A 20,385-nucleotide genomic window follows, 5' to 3' on the forward strand; every position below is an offset into this window, starting at 1 on the left:
AGAACGCTGTAGCCCAAAGAAGAACCATTGGCTTGGCACCCCAAGGCTCCAGAACGGGGAGTAAAGACTTTGCTCATCATGCTCAGTGTCCAAGCACTGCCTGGCACTCCCTGTCCTGCTGCAGGCTCTTGGCAGCCCCTTCCATGGGCGGCAGCACCCAGAGGTGCCTGCTCAGCCCCACAGCCCCAGGGCGGGCACTTCTGTTCTGCCCTCGCACCGCCCCGGTAGGAACAAGGGCGCTTTGAGAGCAGGGTGGGCCACGGAGCGGGAGGCCTCTAGCCCTTTAAGAGGGGAAATTTGTAATCCGAGCGAATTCCTCCTTTCTGACAGGCGGGAGAGCCGCCGGTCCCTCCCTCGCTGCACTTTATTAAATATAGTAGTGGAGCCGCCGTCGGCTGGGAGCGGGCGCGGGCGGAGAGCTCCGTCCAGGAGCACCATGGCACCCCGACGTGGTCCCCACGCACTGCTGCTGCTGCTGCTGCTGGTCCACCAGCCCCCTGCCTTCCATGCGGGACCCTCAGCTGCAGGTAAGTCCCATCCCAACACCCGCTGCGGGATTCTGTGCTCTGGAGGCGACAGGGCTAGCATGGGAGGGCACCCAGTGCGGGTGGCATGAGCACCCTTGGGTGCCCGAGGAGCTGCCTGCTTTGGGCAGGGTGCTTGCGGCTGTCCTGCGTCCTGCTGGAGGCTTTACAGGGCAGCGGGTGGGATGGGCACACGTGGGATGCTGTGCTGGGCTGAGCAGGTGGCGTCCCAGGGCACGCTCCTCTCCCTCCGGGCTTGTTCCTTCTTTCCTCCATGCACCAAAATATCACTGCGCCTGGCAAGCGAAGTGGAAAATTTTCCTTTGTCAATGAACAGAGTGCTCTTCTTCCCTCCAGCACTGACCTTTGGGTCCCAGACAGCACTCCCACTTCATGTGTGGGATCAGTGCTGCGCTGCCCAGCACCTCCAAAGGTGCAAACGTTGCCCCACTGCATCCCAGAGTCTATAAGTGGCTGCTGCCAGGTTTGGGCCGGGAGAAGGCTTCCGTGGGCACAGCAAAGCCTGCAGAATGCCCCCAGAGTGCTAACCAAGGGCAGGGCGTGATGGTGGGGATGGGGGGACAACACACACCTCACAGCTGGGAGGAGAGGAGGTTTTGCACTGATTTCCCACTGTGTGCAGCCTAAAACAGGCATCGTGTGTGCAGCAGGCATGTGTTGCAAAGGGCAAAGTGCCCCGTGTCCCCATCAGCATCGTCACCCTGCTGTGACTACGGGAACATCCCATCCTGTGCCCACCAGTGTCACCCCAGCGCCTCTTGGAGACCTCTCCTTGTTCTGGACCTCTTGTACCGAAGGCCCCACATGTTCTGAGGTCAGCATTTGGAGCAGCTGGAAAAGTTTCCAGCTGATGAGAAAGAGCAGGAAAAAGTCTGACGGGGGGGAATGCAAACCGGTGTCGTGGGAATGAGGAGGAAAATTCTCCTCTTACTCTTATATTTAGCAACAGAGGGCTGCAGGCAGATGTATAATAAGCACATTCCTCGAGAATCACAACTTAGGGTTAAGCTCAGCCCCGAGGAGCAAACGTTAGGGTGCAGGCAGCGCGGGAATGCAGCTCCCTGGGTTCTGGGTGAGGATGTGTGCCTAAACTGGGCTCTGGGCACGGCCATGGGTACAGCTGGGCACAGCTATGGGCACAGTGATGGGCACAGCCAGGCATAGGTATGGGCACAGGTATTAGCCACTGACATGGCTAAGGGCACAGCCATAGGCACAGCCATGGGTGCAGCCATGGGCACGACCACGGGCACAGCCATGATTACAGCCGTGGGCAGAGCTATGGGCACAGCCATGGGCATGGCCATGGTGTTTCACCTGAGGAGGTTGTGAAAGGAGCCAAGCTTTCTGGTGGCATGCAGCACCTGGGGAAAATGGCCTCAGATAGGGCACTCACTGCCCGGCTGCTTCTGGGCAGGTGGATATTGGGGATACCCACCGCCCTGTGACAAAGCCATGTGTCCCACTCTTGGCCCAGCTCACAGTGTGCCCAACGGTCGCTCCTGGCAGACGGACAGACAGGCAGACAGACAGAAAGCATGCCAGGGAAAAGAGAGTGCTGCTAAAAATGGATGGCAGCACAGAATGGCATGGGGGAACCGCCCGGTGGCACGGCAGCGGTGCCATCACATGCTGCGAGCCAAGGGGGATGAAGGCAACCTTCATCCATCAGCATGCCCCATGCTGTGACTCACAGCTATTAAAGGAGCCTTTATGGGCCATGAGTCAGTGCAGGACGGGAGCATCCCGGGCTGCTTTTTGCCCAAACCTTATTTTTCTGAGGGTTGTTTTCCTCCCTTACTCACGCTGCCGTGCACACACCTCCTGTGGGCAGCCAGGGGAAACCGCATGGGCACCGCTGGCTATTTGGGGGCACTTCCACAGCTGGGGCGTTTTGCTGCATCCCCTCCCTTCGGCCAGGAGTGCCCTGTGGGGTGATATCCCCGTCCGCCCGGTTTCCTCCTATGCAGGGACCTCTGGGAGCGGGGTCGCTTCCGCTGGGCCATGGGGCCGAGGTGGCTGTGATGCCTCCCGGGGGGGCCCAGCTGCCCCACAAGGCACCCAGCTATAAATAGAGGCAGGCGCGCCGTTATTTGCTCTATAAACACAACTCCTCGGCTGCTTTCTCATAGATGGGAAAGGCGTGGGGCTGAGAAACCCCAGGCCGGGAGGGGAGGGGGCCCCTGGCTGCATGGGAACGGAGCGAGGAGGGTTTCCAGCATCTCCCCCCATGCTTGCTGTTGCCGTGCAGCTCTCGCAGCCCGCCTCTGGCTGATGCATCCCATCTTTCTGGCGCTTCAAAGGCGCTCCGTCCCACGCCAGACTGGGACGCAGCCGCCGGGCAGCCCTCCAGCTCAGTGCTGTTTGTTTGCATCGCTCCGGTAACACGGCCGGGTGGGGGGCACGGGACACCCCACGAGTGGCTGTGCGGGATGGGGGCACGACGGATCCCACGTCCACGGGCGGGCAGCGGGAGCGCAGAGCTGGCTGCGGTGCCATGGGCAGGGTGGGGCCGGGAGAGCTGGCAGCCGTGGGGGGAGAAAAAGGGGGAGAGAACAAAATCCGCCTTGGGATGGTTTGGAAACCACGTCCTCTGGGGCTGATACAATATTTCCAGGCCAACTTCTGCTGGCAGAGGGGCTGCCGCGAGCCTGAGTCACGCTGCAGGGCCATCACAAAGCCCCATTTACCGCCGCTTCCCCCAAACACTCCCGCTTTCTCCCCCCCCTGCTCTCCTCCTTCCGCTTCCAGCCAGGCCTGAACTCCATGCATCCCTCAGAGCCGTCAGCACACGGCATTATGTGCCTTGAGCCTGCACCCCTCGGTGGGAGAGCGGCCCTGTCCTGTGCGTGGACACACAGACACACGGACATAGGGACACATGGACACACAGGCATAGGGACACAGGGACATGCAAACACAGGAAGAAATGGATGTGTGAACATACGGACACATGGACATGTGGGCATAGGGGCACATGGACATAAGGACAGATGGACATAGGGACAGATGGATGCATGGACATAGGGGCAAAGGGACACATGGACACAGGAAGACATGGACATAAGGACACATGGTCATGTGGACATGTAGGGAGATAGGGACATGAGGACATAGGGACATAGGGACAGAAGGACATAGGGACACAGGGACACGCGGACATAGGGACACACAGACATATGGACATAGGGACACATGGACATAGGGGCACAAGAACACATGGACACAGGAAGACATGATCACATGGACATCGGGACACATGGATGTATGGACAGACAGACATGGGCACACACACACATATGGACACATGGGCACACGGACACGCAGACACATAGACGGACACACAGACACAAGGACACCTGGATATGTGGATACACAGACACGTGGAAACAAGGAGATAGGGACAAGAGGACAAAGGGATGCACAGACACATGGACACAGGGACACACAGACACAAGGACACGGGGATATACAGACACAGGGATGCACAGACGCAAAGACACACGGACAGACAGATAGATACAGGGACACACGGCCACAGGGACATAGGAATACAGGGGCACAGTGACACACACACACACAGGCACATGGACACAGGGACCAACAGATAAGCTGACACAAGGACACACGGACACATGGACACGCAGACACATGGATGCACGCCTGCAGGCGTGATGCAAGCCCATGGGATGTGTGTTGCCAGATGCATGAGGACTACTGAGGCTGCACACCCTGACCCTTGGGGGTCCCATCCAGCTGTGCCCAGATGCCAGCGTTGTTCATCCTGGCCACACCAGCAGCTCTTGGGCTGGTCAGATCACAGCAGAACAGCGCTGGGGAAGCAGAGGCCAAGCTTCTGGCCCCGTATCACTGTAAAGCAGTGCAGGGTTGGATGCAGGCAGCCCCCCTCCAGCTGTGCAGGAGCAGGGCCATGGCTCTGCCTGACCCTGCAGTCCGTGGGCTGCAGAACGGCATTTTTGTGTGGGAGCCAGGGCAGGAGCGCGGGGACGCAGCTGGGAAGGAAAGAAGGCGGGCGGAGGTAGAGGCGGATGCTGGGGGCGAGCGGGACGTGCAGGGGAGGGCTCAGAGCCTTTCCAAGGGATAATCTCACAGCCAACACCGGGGGTGGTGCAGCCCCCCCAGAACGGCGGCGTTATCAGCGTTGGCTCCGCAGCCCTCCCTGCATCGGTGCTTTCCAGCAATCCCTGTTGTGCCTGGAAAGCACCAAAGTGGGGAGCAGCACACGTGACCCTATTGTGAGGTGAGGGAGCAGTGCCCACAACGCAAGGACAGAGCCAGGAGTGGGGAGAAGGAGGAGAAGCCCTCCTCCATGGCAGGAGCCATCCTGCAGCAGGCAGGTGCCGTCACAGCCGCTGCGATGGGGATGGCACCCCAAAGCTCCACCGCTGCAGATATCCCCATTGGGGTCAGATGCTCGAGGCTGGCCCCGTGCCACTCATTTCCATGGCACTAGGATTGGAGCCTGGAGGGGCCCCACACCCCCTGCTCCCAGCAGAGCTGTGTTTGCCTTCGCCTGCCTCGCAGGCTGCTCGTTTCCTTCCCCAGCCATAAATAAAACCGCGCCGTAAATCGGAGGGAATGCACAGCATAATGGAGCCTTTCTCCTCACTCCCTCAGGGCTGTGGGGTGGGCAGGGACCGCTTCCTCCTGCTGGCTGCCCACGGCCCCATCCCTCAGTCCCATATGCCACCCAACTCAGCGGGGCCACCCATGGCAGAGCAGGAGGGATGGGAGCACGCTACCTTATAAAGTCATCCAGCCCCAAGGCTGACGCTGCAGAGCAGGAATGCACCAGGCCGGACACCGTGCACACAGAGCTGCTTGTTCGGGGCAACAAGGAGCCCTCACTCCCCACCTGGTGTCCCACCCTAAAACCCAGCAGAGCCGGCAGGAAGGGCTGCACACAGAGCTCCTTTCAGGTGCTGGGGTGCAGCAAAAGGGCTGCTTTAACACATTCCATCCCCTCCTTGCACACACATGGCCGGCCTCAATGAAGCCTTGTTGAGCAGCCAAGGGCAGTTTCACTCCTTTTTTTTTCCATGCCCAACATCCTTCCCGTGGTGGGGACCATTGGGACACGGGGTCCCCACGCCCCCTGGGAATGACGCACCTCCCCGCTGCAAACTCTGCCCTAAGCACCAGCAAACAGCCCCAGGGAAAGGGACAGGGCAGGGAACCTGGCCAAGCATCCCATAGCCAGCGCGTGGCCGGCAGTTGGGGTGGGTGCCCAGTGAGCACAGAGCCTTTGCTTGTTCGCCCAGCCCCACGGGAGCAGCGCGCGCCTCGGGTTTGCTCAGAGCACGGCTTTTGGCTTTCCTCCTTGTTATTTTCAATGCAAAAAAAAAAAAAGAAAAAAAAAGAAAAAAAAAAAAAAAGGAAAGAACGAAAGAAAGAAAAAGACAGTGCAGCCTATAATCTGCTGGCTGGCTGCTTGGAAAGTGTGACGGGGCCCTGCTCGCCTCCACGCGCTTTGCTACAGGACAGAGCAAGCTGGGAACGGGGGTTGCTCCGCTGGGTTCCCCCGCTGGGGATGAGGAGGTTCATTTGTAGGCCTCAGCCTTGTGCTTTAAGCCTCCCAGCTTGCTGCACAGCTGAGCTGGGTGCCCAGCTGGAAACCACATTGTTTGGGATGGGGGAAGCTGCAGAAATGAAACGCAGCAAATGCTAGGTGGGAACACATTGGGAACCAGCACCATGTCCCCGGGGCTCAAACATGTGTGGCTCAAACATGCCCACATGTGTGGCTGCAAAGGGGTGGGGGTGAAAAGGGAGAGGAAAAAGCCTTTTTGCAAAGCGCTGTGTGCAACGTGGTGCCAGGAGCGGGGTGTGTGGGGACGGTTCTGCAGCAGTGGGTCAGAGGAGGACAGCCCGTAACGGCCCTGCTGGGGCTCCTGTGATTCACTGGCTTGGGCCGGAGGAAGAAGGAGCCAAAGAGGCTCATGCCAACGGCATGCACAGGGACCAGGAAATGAGCAGGCTTGAGTAAGATGTGCTGGCAGCCCCGAGCCTGAGGCTCACTGTTAGTAGTGCTGGGTGTTGCCCTGCTGCCACCTCTCCCCTGCACAGCACGGCTGGGGGATGCTGCTCTTCCAGACCCCGAACCAAACTGGGGCCAATGGTTGGAAGTGGTGTTTTAAGGCAAGGAGGTGTGCATGTCTCCAAAGAGGCTGGGGCTGCCCCTCAGGGGGCAGCTATAGAGTCTAAATAGCTTTTAGGGCTAGCGTGTCCTCCTGCAGGCCCAGAGCTGAGCCATTGGGATGCATCAACACGTGCTCTGCATGCAGGCACAGTGCACACATGTGCCCTCAGCCCGTGGGCACACCGAGCTGCTGTGAAGTGCAGCTGCACTGTGGTCCCCTCGCGTCGTGCCTTCTGCACACCCTGTGACACATCACACTGCCACATGCCATTGTGCTGAGCCCACCGTGCTCACAGCTACAGACCCTGAGCCCCTTCCAGCAGCAGCTCCTGCGACCACATGTGGATGGCACACACACGCTGAGCACTCCAGCAGGGGAAATTCAGCACCGCCCTGTGAAATACATAGAGGGTTGGCACCGGGGAGCCCGGGCAGGGCACGGCCACCGCTCCATGAGGACACGGAGGTGACAGGGTCACAGAAGACAGAGGGATATGAACGGGGAGGCAGGAGGGCTGCAGCCTTCGGGCCCCATCGTGTGGCCGCCGGCGGAGGATGCAGCTCCCAACAACGCGCAGCCCAGCGACGGGAAGGCTGCTGGAAGGGGTCTCCCGCTCATACGCAGCGCTGGGACTGCCGCTCCAGGGGTCCTTCCCCCGTCCGACCCTCTCCTTTCCCTTCCCAGTCTCGTTCTTCGGGGACAGCTTCGTGGAGATGCCGCTGGCGGACGCCTCGCGGACGGTGCGGCTGCGGCTCCAGCTGTACACCGGGCAGGGCAGCGGGCTGCTCTTCCTGGCCGCCGGGCAGCCCGACCACCTCCTGCTGCAACTGCGAGCCGGCACCCTGCAGGTCAGCCCCCGTGGGCCGTGCGCCCGCTGCGTGGGGAGGTGGGGAGGGTAGGAAGGGGAATGGATGAGCAGAGGGCGCTGGAGAAATGGAAGGTTCCACTAGCGGCCGCTCCCAGCCCACCGCAGACCGAGCCCAGCCGGGGCGTGGGAAGGGACGAGGACAGAAGAACAATTTCCTCTTGTGGTTACGGTGCTGGCATCCACCGGAGGAAATGAGCAGGGAGCGTCCACGAACCACATCTGAGGCCAGGCAGGGAGTGAGCAAGCTGCTGACCGTGCGTCCCGGGGCCCCCTGGCCAACCCTCTATTAGAGAGGCTCCAGGATGCTGCTTGTGGAGATGTACCCTCCCACCCCCACCCCCACTATTTCTATATTTTATATAGAATGTATATAAACCTGCTATTTCCACTGCCAGGCTGATGGGGGCTGGAAGCAGCCCAAGCAGTGTGGAAGGGTTAGATGGGGCTGGAAAGTGGAGTCAGCACGTGGCAGAGCTCCTGCATGGGGAGAAAAGGGATGGGGGATGGAGGACCCCACAGAGGCACGCAGAGGTGAATGGAGGGACCCTCAGGGATGTGTCCTCACACCATGCTTGAGCTGAGCCCTGACCCCTGTCTGTCTCCTTCCCCACAGGCCAGGCTGCGGCTGGGCTCAGAAGAGGTGACACTGCAGTCCCCGGCGGAGCTGCAGCTGGACAACCTGGCTCTGCATGATGTAGAGCTGCTGCTGGAGGATGGCAGGATGACACTGACCGTCGATGGCCTCTTCAACAGCTCCGTGGACATCGCGGGGCCCATGCGGGAGCTGGACATCCAGCACGGCCTCTATGCAGGCGGGACAGGCAGCCTCAACCTGCCGTACCTCGCTGGGGTCAGCCCGCCCTTCAGGGGCTGCCTCCACACGGTGACATTCAATGGCCTGGATGTCCTCTCCCCGCTGTCCTCTGACAGCAGCTCCAAGGTCTTCCACCAGGTGCAGGAAGGCTGCAGCGCACAGTTCTCTGCAGAGCCCGAGGAGCCCATTGGATTCCTGGGGCCGCAGTCCTACATCGCCTTCCCCACGTGGGAGGCGAGAGAGGAGGGGACCATCGAGTTTGTGATCACCACGAGCATCACCCAGGCACCCCTCATCTACCACGCAGGGCTGGAGAACGACTTCTTCTACCTGGAGATCTCCAACGGGCGCCTGAGAGGGTTTGTGGAGAAGGGCAGTGGTGTCATCGTCCTGCACAACAACATCTTCATCAGCGACGAGCAGCAGCATTACGTCAAGGTCTACACCGACACCCACAAGCTGGAGATCCTGATTGACTACTATGCCTCATCCACATCCAACCGGGGCATCAACAGCCGCCTGGACCTCCAGGGAAACCTCTTCATTGGAGGCTTGAATGACAAAGCCTTGCAAAGGCTCAGGGCGCACCACCTTGCTTTCACCTCCGTGTGGACCTTGACCAACACCTCATTTGTTGGCTGCGTGGAGGACCTGCGCATAAACCAGCAGCGGAGGAGCCTGCAGGACGCCGTGGTGACAAGGGATGTCACAGTTGGCTGTGGAAGGCAGGAGCACTACTGGGACTACGAGGAGGCTTACGAGCAGGACGAGGCACCCACCTCACCGCCGCCTGATGCCTGGCACGGAGCTCTGGGCCTGGCAGAACCGTGCCAGCCAGATGGCAGCTTCCCACCTGCCTTCGCCAATGTCAGCCGGCTGCTGCACGTCAGCCCCCTCATCGTCTCCGAAGGGGGCATGGCCTTTGTGGAATGGAAACACGCACAGCCCACGGTGGACTTGGGCCTTGCAGGCATCCGGCAGTCCCAAATCCTCTTCAGCATCACCAGTGACCCCAGGCATGGTGAGCTGGAGCTGGACATCCCCGGTTCCCGGAGCAGAAAGAAGTTCACCTTGTTGGATATCGTGAATCGCAAAGTCAGGTACATCCACGACGGCTCTGAGGGCCCCATGGACCAGCTGATGCTGGAGGTGACAGTGACTGCCCAGCAAGGGATCCCTGAGTGCCTGCGGCAGGGGCAGACCTACCTGCTCCCCATCATGGTCAACCCTATCAACGATGCCCCGCAGGTGATCTTTCCCCATGGGAACCACATGACAATCCTGAAGCACACACGGAAGCACCTGACCATGGACATCCTGCAGGCCCTGGATGACGACACGTCCTGCGACGACCTCGAGTTCCAGCTGCACGGCGGGCAGCAGGACGAGGGCTATGTGGAATACGACTTCCACCCCGGGGTGCCCATCGAGGAGTTCTCCTGCAGGGACCTGGAAGCAGGCAACGTGGTCTACGTGCACCAGAGCGGAACAGATTTGCAGCTCACTTTCCAGGTGAGTGATGGCACAGTGCCGAGCCCCACTGCCACCCTGAGGATCCTCGCAATAGAGCCCAACATCCGCTTGCACAACAACACTGGGCTCGCCATCTCCCAAGGAGGAGCTGCGCGTATCACCACGGCCAACCTGTCCGTGGAGACAAATGCTGTGAAGCAGCAAGTTGCCATCCTGTACAGCCTCACAGAGCCCCTCAGGTACGGTGAGATCAAGAAACAAGGGAGCACAGGAGGGGAATGGAAAAAAGTTGAGTCCTTCCACCAGCAAGACCTGGAGCAAGGGCGTATCCAGTATTTCAGCACAGATCCAGAGCACCGGCAGGAAGATGTCACAGAGAAGCTAAGATTCAGTGTCCAGGTGGGACAGAAGGTCTTGCCAAACAATACCTTTACCATAAGTATTAAAAGAGCCACCATTAAGATGAAGACCATGGTCCCCCTCCAGATGAAGAACAAGCGGCACAAAAACATCACCAGTAGAGAGCTGGAGGCAATGCTGGAAGACCCAAACTCTGCCCCAGTCCCCTTCCACTATGTGATCATCCAGGCTCCCAAGAAGGGGAACCTGGAGCTCCTCAGCAACAGGCTGACTGAAGGCTTTGGGTTTACCCAGGACGATCTGCAGAGAAATCACTTGAGCTACAGTGCAACCATCAGGAATGCTCAGCAGGCTGAGGACAGTTTCCAGTTCCGTGTCCATGCCGGCGAGGAGCACTCCCCTGTGTACACCTACACGATTGGCATCGGTGGGGACCCCAACGCACCCGACCTGACCAATATGCTCCTGACCGTGCCTGAAGGCGGGCAGGCTGTCATCTCCAAGGACCACCTCTTCGTGCAGAGCCTGAACAGCATGGACTACATCTACGAAGTGATTGAGGGGCCGGCACATGGCAGGCTGGCTTGGGCTACATCCCTTGGCTGGCCCTCTGGCGAGGAAATCACGGAGTTCACCAATGATGACATCCTCCACCGCCGGCTGCTCTACCAGCACGATGACTCTGAGACCCTGGAAGATGATATCCCTTTTGTGGCCGTCAGGCAGGGCGAGGGCAGCTCCGAGCCTGAGGCAGAGGAGGTGAGAGGTGTTTTCAGGGTCTCGATCCAGCCTATCAATGACCACACTCCTGTCCAGGTGGTGAACAAGGTCTTCAACGTGGTGCGCAATGGGCAGCACCTGCTGACGACGGACGACATCGCCTTCACTGACAAGGACTCTGGCTTCACTGACACGCAGCTGGTGCTGGCAAGGAGGGACATCTTGTTTGGCAGCATCGTGTCCGTCGATGACAGAAGCCACCAGCTCTACCGGTTCACCCAGGATGACCTGAGGAAGAAAAAGATTCTCTTTGTCCATTCTGGAGCAGACCGGGGCTGGATCCAGCTGCAGGTTTCCGATGGCCTCCACCAAACCACTGCCCTCCTGGAGGTACAAGCATCAGAGCCCTACATCAAAGTAGTCAACAACACTGGGCTAGCCATCCCCCAGGGGAGCCGAGGGAGCATCGATTCCTCTGTACTCAGCCTGGAGACCAACATGGACATCAGGTCAGACGAAGAGATACGGTTCCTGGTAACGGCCCCACCAAGATGGGGGACTGTGCTGCGAGGGGAGCAGCCGGTCATGGCCTTCTCACAGAGGGACCTGCTGGCGGGAGAGATCTCCTACCTCCACAATGGCAGCAGAAATGCCCGGGATGAGCTCCAGTTTACTGTGGAAGCAAACGAAGTGGCAGTAGAGGACACACTGGCCATCACCATCTTCTTGGACACCCACCCCAGCCCCCTGCACGTTGTCAACAACAAGGAGATACATGTCTTCCAGGGGGAAGCTGCTGAGATCAAGGAGGAGCACTTGCTGGTTAGTATCATTTTTCTAGACATTCCTCCCTGGCCAGCAAGCCAGGGACCCCACATAACACCCAGCTGTATGGAGAAAGGACTTGTGTCCATCTCTGGCTTTGCCCAAAGGAACAGATGGGAGTCAGGCCCCTGCTAACACTATGTGTTTTCCATGCTCTCAGGTGACCCATGAGGAGATCCCACCCCAGGATATCGTCTACCTGGTAAGCAGCCCCCCGGTCTCTGGCTTTCTGGTGATGGTTCAACACGGCCAGGACTCAGATGAGCCTCCCAGCCTGGACCCCATCCAGTCCTTCACTCAGGAGGACATCAACAGCGGCCAAGTGCTCTACCTGCACTCCAAGCCAGAAGAGGAGCGGGACCGGTTTGTCGTGGATGTGACGGCTGGGGGAGCAGAGCCACTGGCGGGGGTGGCTGTCAGCCTGGTTGTGCTCCCTGCCACCATTCCCCTGGACATCCACAACATCACAGTGCGGGGAGGAAGCTCCGCCACCATCTCCACAGCTGTCCTCAACATCCGCAGTACCTACTTTGCAGCCCTTGACGTGGAGTTCAGGGTGCTCCAGCCTCCCCGCTTTGGCACCATCCTGAACAGCCAGCGGCCCCAGGATGGGGGGCTGCACAGCTTCACCTGGAGCGAGGTACGGATTGCCCAGGGGGTGGGCTGAGCTCCTGCCCTGGTGCCACCAGAAGGCTGGGGAGGGAAGTTGGGCTCTTCCTCTTCTTTTTCTCTTTCTCTTCTCCTTCTCTTTCTCTTCCACTTCCTCTTCTCATTCTCTTTCTCTTCCTCTTTCACTTCCTCTTCTCCTTATCTTCCTCTTTTTCTCCTCTTTCTCCTTCTCTTCCTCTTCCTCTTTTCTTTATCTTCCTCTTCTCTTTCTCTTCTGTTTCTCTCTCTCTCTTCCTCTTTCTTTCCTCTTCCTCTTCTTTTCTCTTAGAGATCTGCCCATAGGAGGGGCTTGGAATGGCCAGGTCTGGCATGGTAGGGTCCAGCCCAAGACCTGAGATGGGTTTGGATGGCCCTGGGGTAGGGATGCCCCAGATCTGCTGATGGACACCCAGCTCCTGCATCCTCCCATAGAATCACAGAATCATTACTGTTGGAAAAGACGATTAAGAACACCAACTTCAACCCACTCCCACCATGCCCACTGACCATGCCCCTCTGTGCCACATCTCCACGGCTTTTGAACGGGGACAGTAACTCCACCACCTCCAGGGCAGCCCGTTTCAATACCTCACCACTCTTTTGGAGAAGAAATTTCCCCTAATACCCAACCAGTTATCCTAACCCCAACACGGTTCCTTCACCTGGCCCCCTTCCCGCAGGTGCAAAGCCAGCAGATCCAGTACCGGCAGGACATTTCCCGTGCCCAGGCCGACAGCTTCACGCTTGTGGCCAACGCCTCGACCTCCGAGAGGCAGAGCCAACCTGGGACCGTCTTCATCACCATCCTGCCCCGCAGCACCAGGGGGCCACAGCTGCGCACCAATGCCGGGCTCCAGGTAATGGGCACTGTGCGGGGGGCGGCTCCTTCCCTGCTCCTCCTCTGCCTCCTCCTCTTCCTCCATATCCTCCTCCTCCTCCTCCTCCCCTAGCGATGCTGGGGCTGTCCACGAGGTGGGAGCATCGCCCACTCCAGCCGCTGCCTGCCGTACAATTTAGGGAATACCAATTCCTTGGGAATAGCACGGCGCTCCTCTCCCTGTGCCCCACGTCTCCTAACCCCTGGCCTTCCTCACCCACCCCAGCCGCATGCACAGCCAGGGGGATTTGGGAAGGAGGCTCCGAGCTGCAGAGCTGCCCAGAGGGAGGGGGATGGAATGCCCACCCAAACCTGGAGGTCTCCATCCATAGGCAGCCCCCCGGACACGCATCTCTGGCTGTGCACACACTGCTTGCACAGCCCCTGCAGCAAATCGCCTTTGTTGTGCATTAAGCCCTGATCTGCCCCAGCTGTGCCAAAATCCCCTGTAAAATCCTCACTTTGCCTCCTCCTCGCTGGTTTCCAGCCAGTCTGGCACTTAGGGACTCCCGCTCGCTCCAGCCACCACCACACTGCAGAGCTGCCAAAAGGCAGGAAAAGGCCCCAGAACAATTTCAGCAGCACAGCTCCATTCTCGGAGGGTTTGGAGCAGGGAGCACATCCCAGCTGAGCACAAGGAGGGGCCAGGCATGTGTTTGTGCTCTCGGGAGATGACTTCAGCGGGTAAAGGTCATGGGCCCGGCATGGAGATTGCACGCAGCTTCCCTGCTGCACGCACACAGCGCCGGGTGTGGAGTCCGTGTGGGCAGTGCAGGGATTGCAGCTGTAATAACCTGGGGAGGACGTGGGGCACAGCTATATGGGTCAGAGCTGCTCAGCCCAGCTGCATTGTCCCGTTCTGCATCGCTGAAGCTGCACTTCCCGGCCTTGCTCCTTGCTCCCATGGGGGATCTGATGGATCTGATTTCACCGCAGGCACCCACACCCACTCAAGAAATGCGTGGGGAGAGGCCAGCTGGAAAGCACTGTGCTAACCCGATGCTGGGACAGGAATAATGCCGCAGTCTGTGAGGCTGGAGTATGGCAGAGGATTAGCTATGGAGTGCATTGCTGCCTCCTGCTTGCCTCCATCCCCTACATGCTTTGGGCTGAGCCCCGGGCACCAAAAACCCATCGCAGTGGGTTAAGCTGCAGGTGTGGGGTGGCAGCAGTCCTGGGCACTGTGCCCCATGAACGTGCTGGGGAACAGGCGTGGGGCAGTGAGGGCTTGGGTAGAGGCCAGGAGATGCGTGCATCACCCAGCAGTGCACAAGGAGCTCTTGTACAGCTGAGATGTGCCTCCCTGTGCAAGGCACGCGGCGCTGCTGGGGTGTCCAGCCGGTCACGGCCTCTCCTGTCCCCCAGCTGCGGGAAGGCACCGCTGCCACCATCGGCCCCCAAACTCTGCGTGCTGAGGACGAGGACAGCCCGGCGGCCGAGGTCACCTTCTCCATCCAGCCTCCAGCCAACGGCAAGGTGGTGCTGCGCTCTGCGCCCGACACAGCGCTGCGGAGCTTCACGCAAGCGCAGATTGACAGCGGCATCGTCCTCTTTGTGCACCAAGGTACTGCTGTCCCCATGCTCCGTGCCGCTGGGGTGGGCGCCGTGCCCCGGTCCTGCACCAGGGTAGGGTCTGCCCTGTGTCCCAGCTCCGTGCTCTCTGCAGGGCCCCTGGATGGAGGCTTCGCCTTTGACCTGTGGGATGGTGAGAACCTGTCTCCTGGGCACTTCTTCCTCGTCAGGGCGCACAGACAGGAGCACATCAGCCTGGCCAAGAAGCAGAGCCTCACCCTCTGCCCAGGTGAGTGTGTGGCTTGGGGCAGCAGCACTCAGGAAACCCAGAGGAGAAAGGCTGATGCCCATCCTGATGTGTTTTCCAGGTGCCCTGCAGCCCATCACCAGCGAGAACCTGCAGGCATTGAGCAGCAGCCCCGCCGGCCCTGCTGCCTTGTACTACAGCATCGAGCAGGCACCGCGCCTGGGGCAGCTGCGCACCGCTCATGGGGATGAAGTCAGGAACTTCACCCAGGCCCAGGTGGAGCCCAGGCCCAGCTCTCCAACACCCCCACAGCTCGGGGTCCTGCCCTGACAGCCCCCTGTCCTGAGTTTATTTTGACACTGTGCTGAATTCAGTGTGATTTTCTTCCTTCTAGGTGGATGCTGGGATGGTTTTCTACCAGCACGAGATGCCGCAGAAGCCCTTCTGGCTCACCCAGGATGCCATCCGCTTCCGCGTGGTTGCTCCCACCACCATCTCTGACTCCTTCATCCTGCTGGTGCTGATATCATTCGAGGCAAAGTGTCCTCAGCGCTCGACTCAGCTATGGAGAAATGCAGGTGAAAAAGGATGGAAGGCAAGAAGGGACAAGCAAAGGACAGACGAGCTCTCCTGAAGTTTGCACAATCCCCCTGAAAGGGGATGAAGTTGTGCAAACTTCAGGAGAGCTTGTTTGTTGGAAGAAAAAGCAATATTCTATGCATGGACACTGATAGTGCACCAACCAATAGCTAGCAAATTGCATCCACCCTTTGGCTGCATATAACTGCTTTGAGTGATGTGGTCTAGAGCAGTCACAGGCATGGGCTGATAGTTGGACTGGATGGTCTCTCCAACCTTAATTCTGTGATTCTGTGGTTCCCCTCATCATCTTGCCAAGCTAACAAATCCCATTTGCCTTCCCCATCGCTTTGCAACTCTTCTGCTCTGACTGAGCTTTGGCTTCCCCTTTTTCCCCAGGTCTCCATCTTGTAGAGGCTCAACGGGCAGAGATCGGCACCTCACTGCTGGATGCATCCAACCTCCTGAGCCAGATCCCAGCCCCCGAGCAGGATGCACACGATGTCATCTTCCTGGTGACGGAGCTGCCGGTGCACGGACAGCTTTGGGTGGCTGATAGGCTGCTGGAGCGCTCACAGCCCTTCTTCCTGCAGTCAGACCTGGCTGCTGGACGCCTGGTGTATGTGCACCATGAGAATGGTGGCACTGAGGACCGATTCCAGTTCAAGGCTTGGCTCCGGCCGCGGGCACAGCGCTCCATCCGTCCTCCCCAGGAAGGGCTGCTCATCTCCGAAGCTTTCAACGTGACGGTGAGCAGCAGCAGCAGCCAGAAGCCCCCGCAGGTGGTGAAGCGACAAGGAGCACTGCGGGTGCTGCCCAACTCCACCATCACCTTGTCCAGGCAGCACCTGGACGTGGCAGAGCCACATGGCTCCCCAGAGGAGCTGGTGTACAGTCTGCTGCACAGCCCCCAGACCGGACACCTGGCCGATGTGCGCAGCCCACAGGTGCCCATCAAGCGCTTCACACAGGCGGACATCAATGCAGGCCATGTGATGTTGGTCACTGCAGCCCGTGGTGCTCAGGAATCCCTGGTGCTGAGCCTGTCTGATGGCCGGCATCCACCTGCCCACACCTCTCTGGAGGTGGTGGTGCTGCCCATGGGCAGTGCAGAGCCGCTGGAAGTGCCGCAGGAGCTGAATAGGGCCATGCTGTCCCCACGGCACGTGGCTCCGCAGCTCGGCGAGGGCGATGCCCTTTACACCATCACCACAGAGCCGAGGTTTGGCCAAGTGCAGGTCAACAGAAAGCCAGCACAGGGCTTCTCACAGGCACAGCTGGAGCGCGGAGAGGTGACCTTCACCTTCACCAAGCTCACCTCGTCCGAGGACAGCTTCCAGTTCCTCACCAGGTCACAAACGATGAACAGCACTGGGGTGGTGAATGTCACCGTCCGTGCCTTGGTGACAGCGCGTCCGGGCAGCGTGTGGCCCAGGGGCACCACAGCCCTGCTGGATACCAGCACGCTGGATGCCAGTGAGCTGGCCAACCGCACCCGCAGCATCCCGGTCTTCAGGCTCCACCAGCCATCCCATAGTAGCCGCCTCATCAGGAGACCCCGTGCACCAGGACAGCCCGCAGTCCCCATTGAATCCTTCAGCCAGAGGGAGCTGGAGCAAGGGCTGGTGGGGCTGGAGGTGCTGGATGACGGGGACGCAAACCAGCAGCACCCACACAGTGACAGCTTCACCTTTGAACTGGTGGCTGCTGGCGTGCCACCAGCACTGGTGTCCCTGGGGTACTTCACAGAGCCCTACAATGCCTCTAAGTCCTATGGTGTCACCCTGCTCCTGGCCCCACCAGCACCATCGTCCCTGGTGCCACAGCCACAGGGCACGGCACGGAGCAGCCTCAATGCCAGCGAGCCAGGCTCTGTGCCCCCACCCACCAGCCCCAGCCCCGGGGAAGGCGGCACCTTCCTAGGCTTCATCGAGGCCAACATGTTCAGCATCATCATCCCCATCTGCCTCATCATCCTCCTGCTGGCCCTCATCCTGCCGCTGCTCTTCTACCTGCACAAGCGCAACAAGACAGGCAAGCACCACGTGCAGGGCTCACCTGCCTCCAAGGCCAAGAACGGGGCTGTACCGGAGCAGGAGACCTTCCGCAAGACGGACCCCAACCAAGGCATCCCCCTAACGACTGTCAATGCCCTGGATGGCAAAGGCACAGCTCCGCCACCGCAGGGTGCCGGCGTGCCAGCTGACCCCGAGCTGCTGCAGTACTGCCGGACATCCAACCCTGCCCTGAAAAACAACCAGTACTGGGTGTGAGGGTGCAGGGCGGGGGCACGAGTGGTGGGAGCCCCCCAGAGCATCACCTTCTCCTCCAGGAGAGCCGGCATCCCGTGGGCGCTGCAGGACCTGGGGGTGGGGGGCTGCCAGCACGGCCACCCAGGACCCCCCCATCTCCATAGTGCTTTGGGCAGAGGGGCAAGTGGGCGGGGGGGGGGGCAAAACGCCATCAGGGAGCGCTGCCATCGGGTACGCATTGGGGGGACCTGAGATTGGCCAAGGTGCTGGGGGTGCAGGTGGGTGAGAGGGATGAGGACGAGCAGCTTTGCACCGCGTCAGGCTCAGGAATGGAGCTACCCAAATCCCCCAGGGCTAGGCGGGTTGCAGTGACGGAGCAGAGGCTTGGAAAAACCCCGTGGCCAACGCCAAGGGGATCCAAGGAGCCCCCGCCCACCCGGAGAAGAGAAACGAGCAAAACACATCGTGCTGCCTCCAAACACCCAGAGCAGCCAGGGCTGCACACCAGGCCAGGTGCCCCCAGAGGCACAAAGCTGGAGGTGGGAGCGGGCACGGCTTGGTTTCCCGCTGTATGCTCCAGTCTGGTAAGGAGTGCACGGAATAAAGTGCCTTTCCCGAGGTGCAGCCGGTTTGCCTGAGCCCTGCCAAGCCGTGAGCTGCAGTGCAGTGTTTGGAGGCGGCGTGCCGAGCCCCGGCCTCTTGCTCAAGTTTTCCCCTAAGCCCTTAAATAGGAATGAGCCGAGGAAAAACTGAGCGCTGCGCTCAGGATGGGACCCAACAACAACACACCGAGTGGCTGCGGCTCCTTGCCACAGAGCTCTCCTGCTCTCTGCGTGCTGCAACTGGGCTGAGATGCTCCCTCAGCACTCCTTTCATCTGGGGTCAAACCCTCCCAAAACAGCACCCCGGGGCTGTGAGCTGTGCTGTTTGCAGCTTTCCTGCCTGTGTTTATGAGCAAGTTTGCCTGCCCTGCCCTGCTGCTGGAGCAGCCCATTGGGTGCCGGGGGGAGTCCTGCCCTCACCAAGCCCCGTGCAGGGATGGATGGATAGCAGCTCAGCAACTTGCAGGGTGGTGCTGCTCCCCAAATCCAGGGCAGCTCTCTGTGCAGAGCAGAGGCGTGCCGGCTCTCCCTTCCTCCTGCATGTCACCGTGACTCCGTGTTGTGCACGGCTGTAGATCAGCTCTGCAAAAGGAGTGGGTGCTGTGGGGCAGGCACTTGCCTCACCCCGAGGGATTCAATGGGAGGAACACGGCCTACATTCGGCAGCAGGGAAAGCAAGGCGAGTTATTTTGGAGGCTTGTGGTTCCATCCCCTGCACGATATGTGCTCACCGGGGTCAGGAGAGGACAGGCAGCAACCTGGAGGAGCCGGTGCTGGGTGTGCTTCTGTGGGGCCAAGTCGTGCTGGTGCAAAGTCCCGAGCAGCATTCAGGGCACGCAGGACAAGTGGATGCAGGGATACGAGGGTGGGAGCCACGAGCCCCATCCCAGCACAGGGACCTGCCCTCCTCTCGCCCCATGTGGGAGCACCGGGGGGGGGTGCAGGCTCTGCTGCAGCCTGGATGCAGGGCTGGTTTCCAGGCGCTGCCGCACGCAAACACGCAGGCCAGCAGGTTTCCTGCAACGCCCAGCTGGGCTCAGGTTCCTCGGAAGGCTCCAGCAGCTCTGCCCGCACATGGGCACGCCGCAAGCCTTACTCCCCAGGCAGGGCTGGCTGCACAAAGCATTCCAGCAGCTGCACGGCACGCAGTGACATGCAAGGCAGCTCCGGCCCCGTCCCCAGCTCACAGCCAGCAGGCAAGCAATGGGGCCTGAGCTCTATGCAACAACACACCCAGAAACAGCCACGCACCTCCACGTCCAGCAGGCTGAATGCCCTGCCGTGCTCCCAAAATATGCAAGGCACACAGGGACGATGAGGTGCTGCTGAGCCCCAGCTGGCACGCTGTGCCCCACATGCATCTGCCTGCTCCTGCTCCCTGCACACAGGCGCTCCCGGCACTGTGTGGTGCTGCCAAACCCATCCCTGCCAACCGGCCCGGCGGGTTCCTTGGCCCTGGCAGTGCTGCTGGTGGCACGGGGACATCGCCATCTCACTGCCAGTGCGTCCTGCCTGGGCTCAGCAAGTGCTGCAGTGTTCTCCTCTGACAGCCTTCAGGCCAAAGAGAGGCAGGAATAGGGACCCGGAGCTGTGAGCGTTCTCTGTTGTGTTCTCCCTGTTTTGAAGGCTTCTTTGGGGTCTTCCCAAGATCAAGTTTGTGATCTCCCATTCACAAATCTGGTGATGGTGGTGGCAGGGTCTGTCCCTGCACCCACCCAGCCCCACGGTGAGCCTGCAAAGCCCGCACCAGACTTCCCAGCATCTGGATCTCAATAGGAAGAATGGCTTGGGATGGGGACTGCAGTGGTGAATGGCTTGGGATAGGGATCCCAAAAGGAAATGGCATGGGATGGGGGCAGGGGTGGGGATGGGGTGGGGTGTATGTGGAGGGGGATGGAGCCA

General features: G+C 60.0%; 1 protein-coding gene across 2 annotated transcripts; it reads left to right on the top strand.

The window, feature by feature from the left end:
• Positions 1–304: 304 nt before the first annotated feature.
• Positions 305–20,332, top strand: CSPG4 (chondroitin sulfate proteoglycan 4). Of its 2 annotated transcripts, XM_048956481.1 has the most exons (10): positions 305–527; positions 7,391–7,554; positions 8,188–11,763; positions 11,927–12,406; positions 13,095–13,271; positions 14,657–14,855; positions 14,958–15,092; positions 15,172–15,326; positions 15,445–15,628; positions 16,029–20,332. In XM_048956481.1, the coding sequence occupies exons 1-10, from the start codon at positions 437–439 to the stop codon at positions 17,900–17,902; spliced, it is 7,035 nt and encodes a 2,344-aa protein (XP_048812438.1). In that variant the 5' UTR covers positions 305–436; the 3' UTR covers positions 17,903–20,332. The 2 variants fall into 2 exon arrangements, with proteins under 2 accessions (XP_048812438.1, XP_048812437.1); XM_048956480.1 differs by lacking the exon at positions 305–527 and having other exon boundaries at positions 6,279–7,554.
• Positions 20,333–20,385: the final 53 nt, after the last annotated feature.

This window comes from Lagopus muta, chromosome 10 (assembly GCF_023343835.1).
Source record: "Lagopus muta isolate bLagMut1 chromosome 10, bLagMut1 primary, whole genome shotgun sequence".
In the NCBI taxonomy this organism is placed as follows: Eukaryota; Metazoa; Chordata; class Aves; order Galliformes; family Phasianidae; genus Lagopus; species Lagopus muta.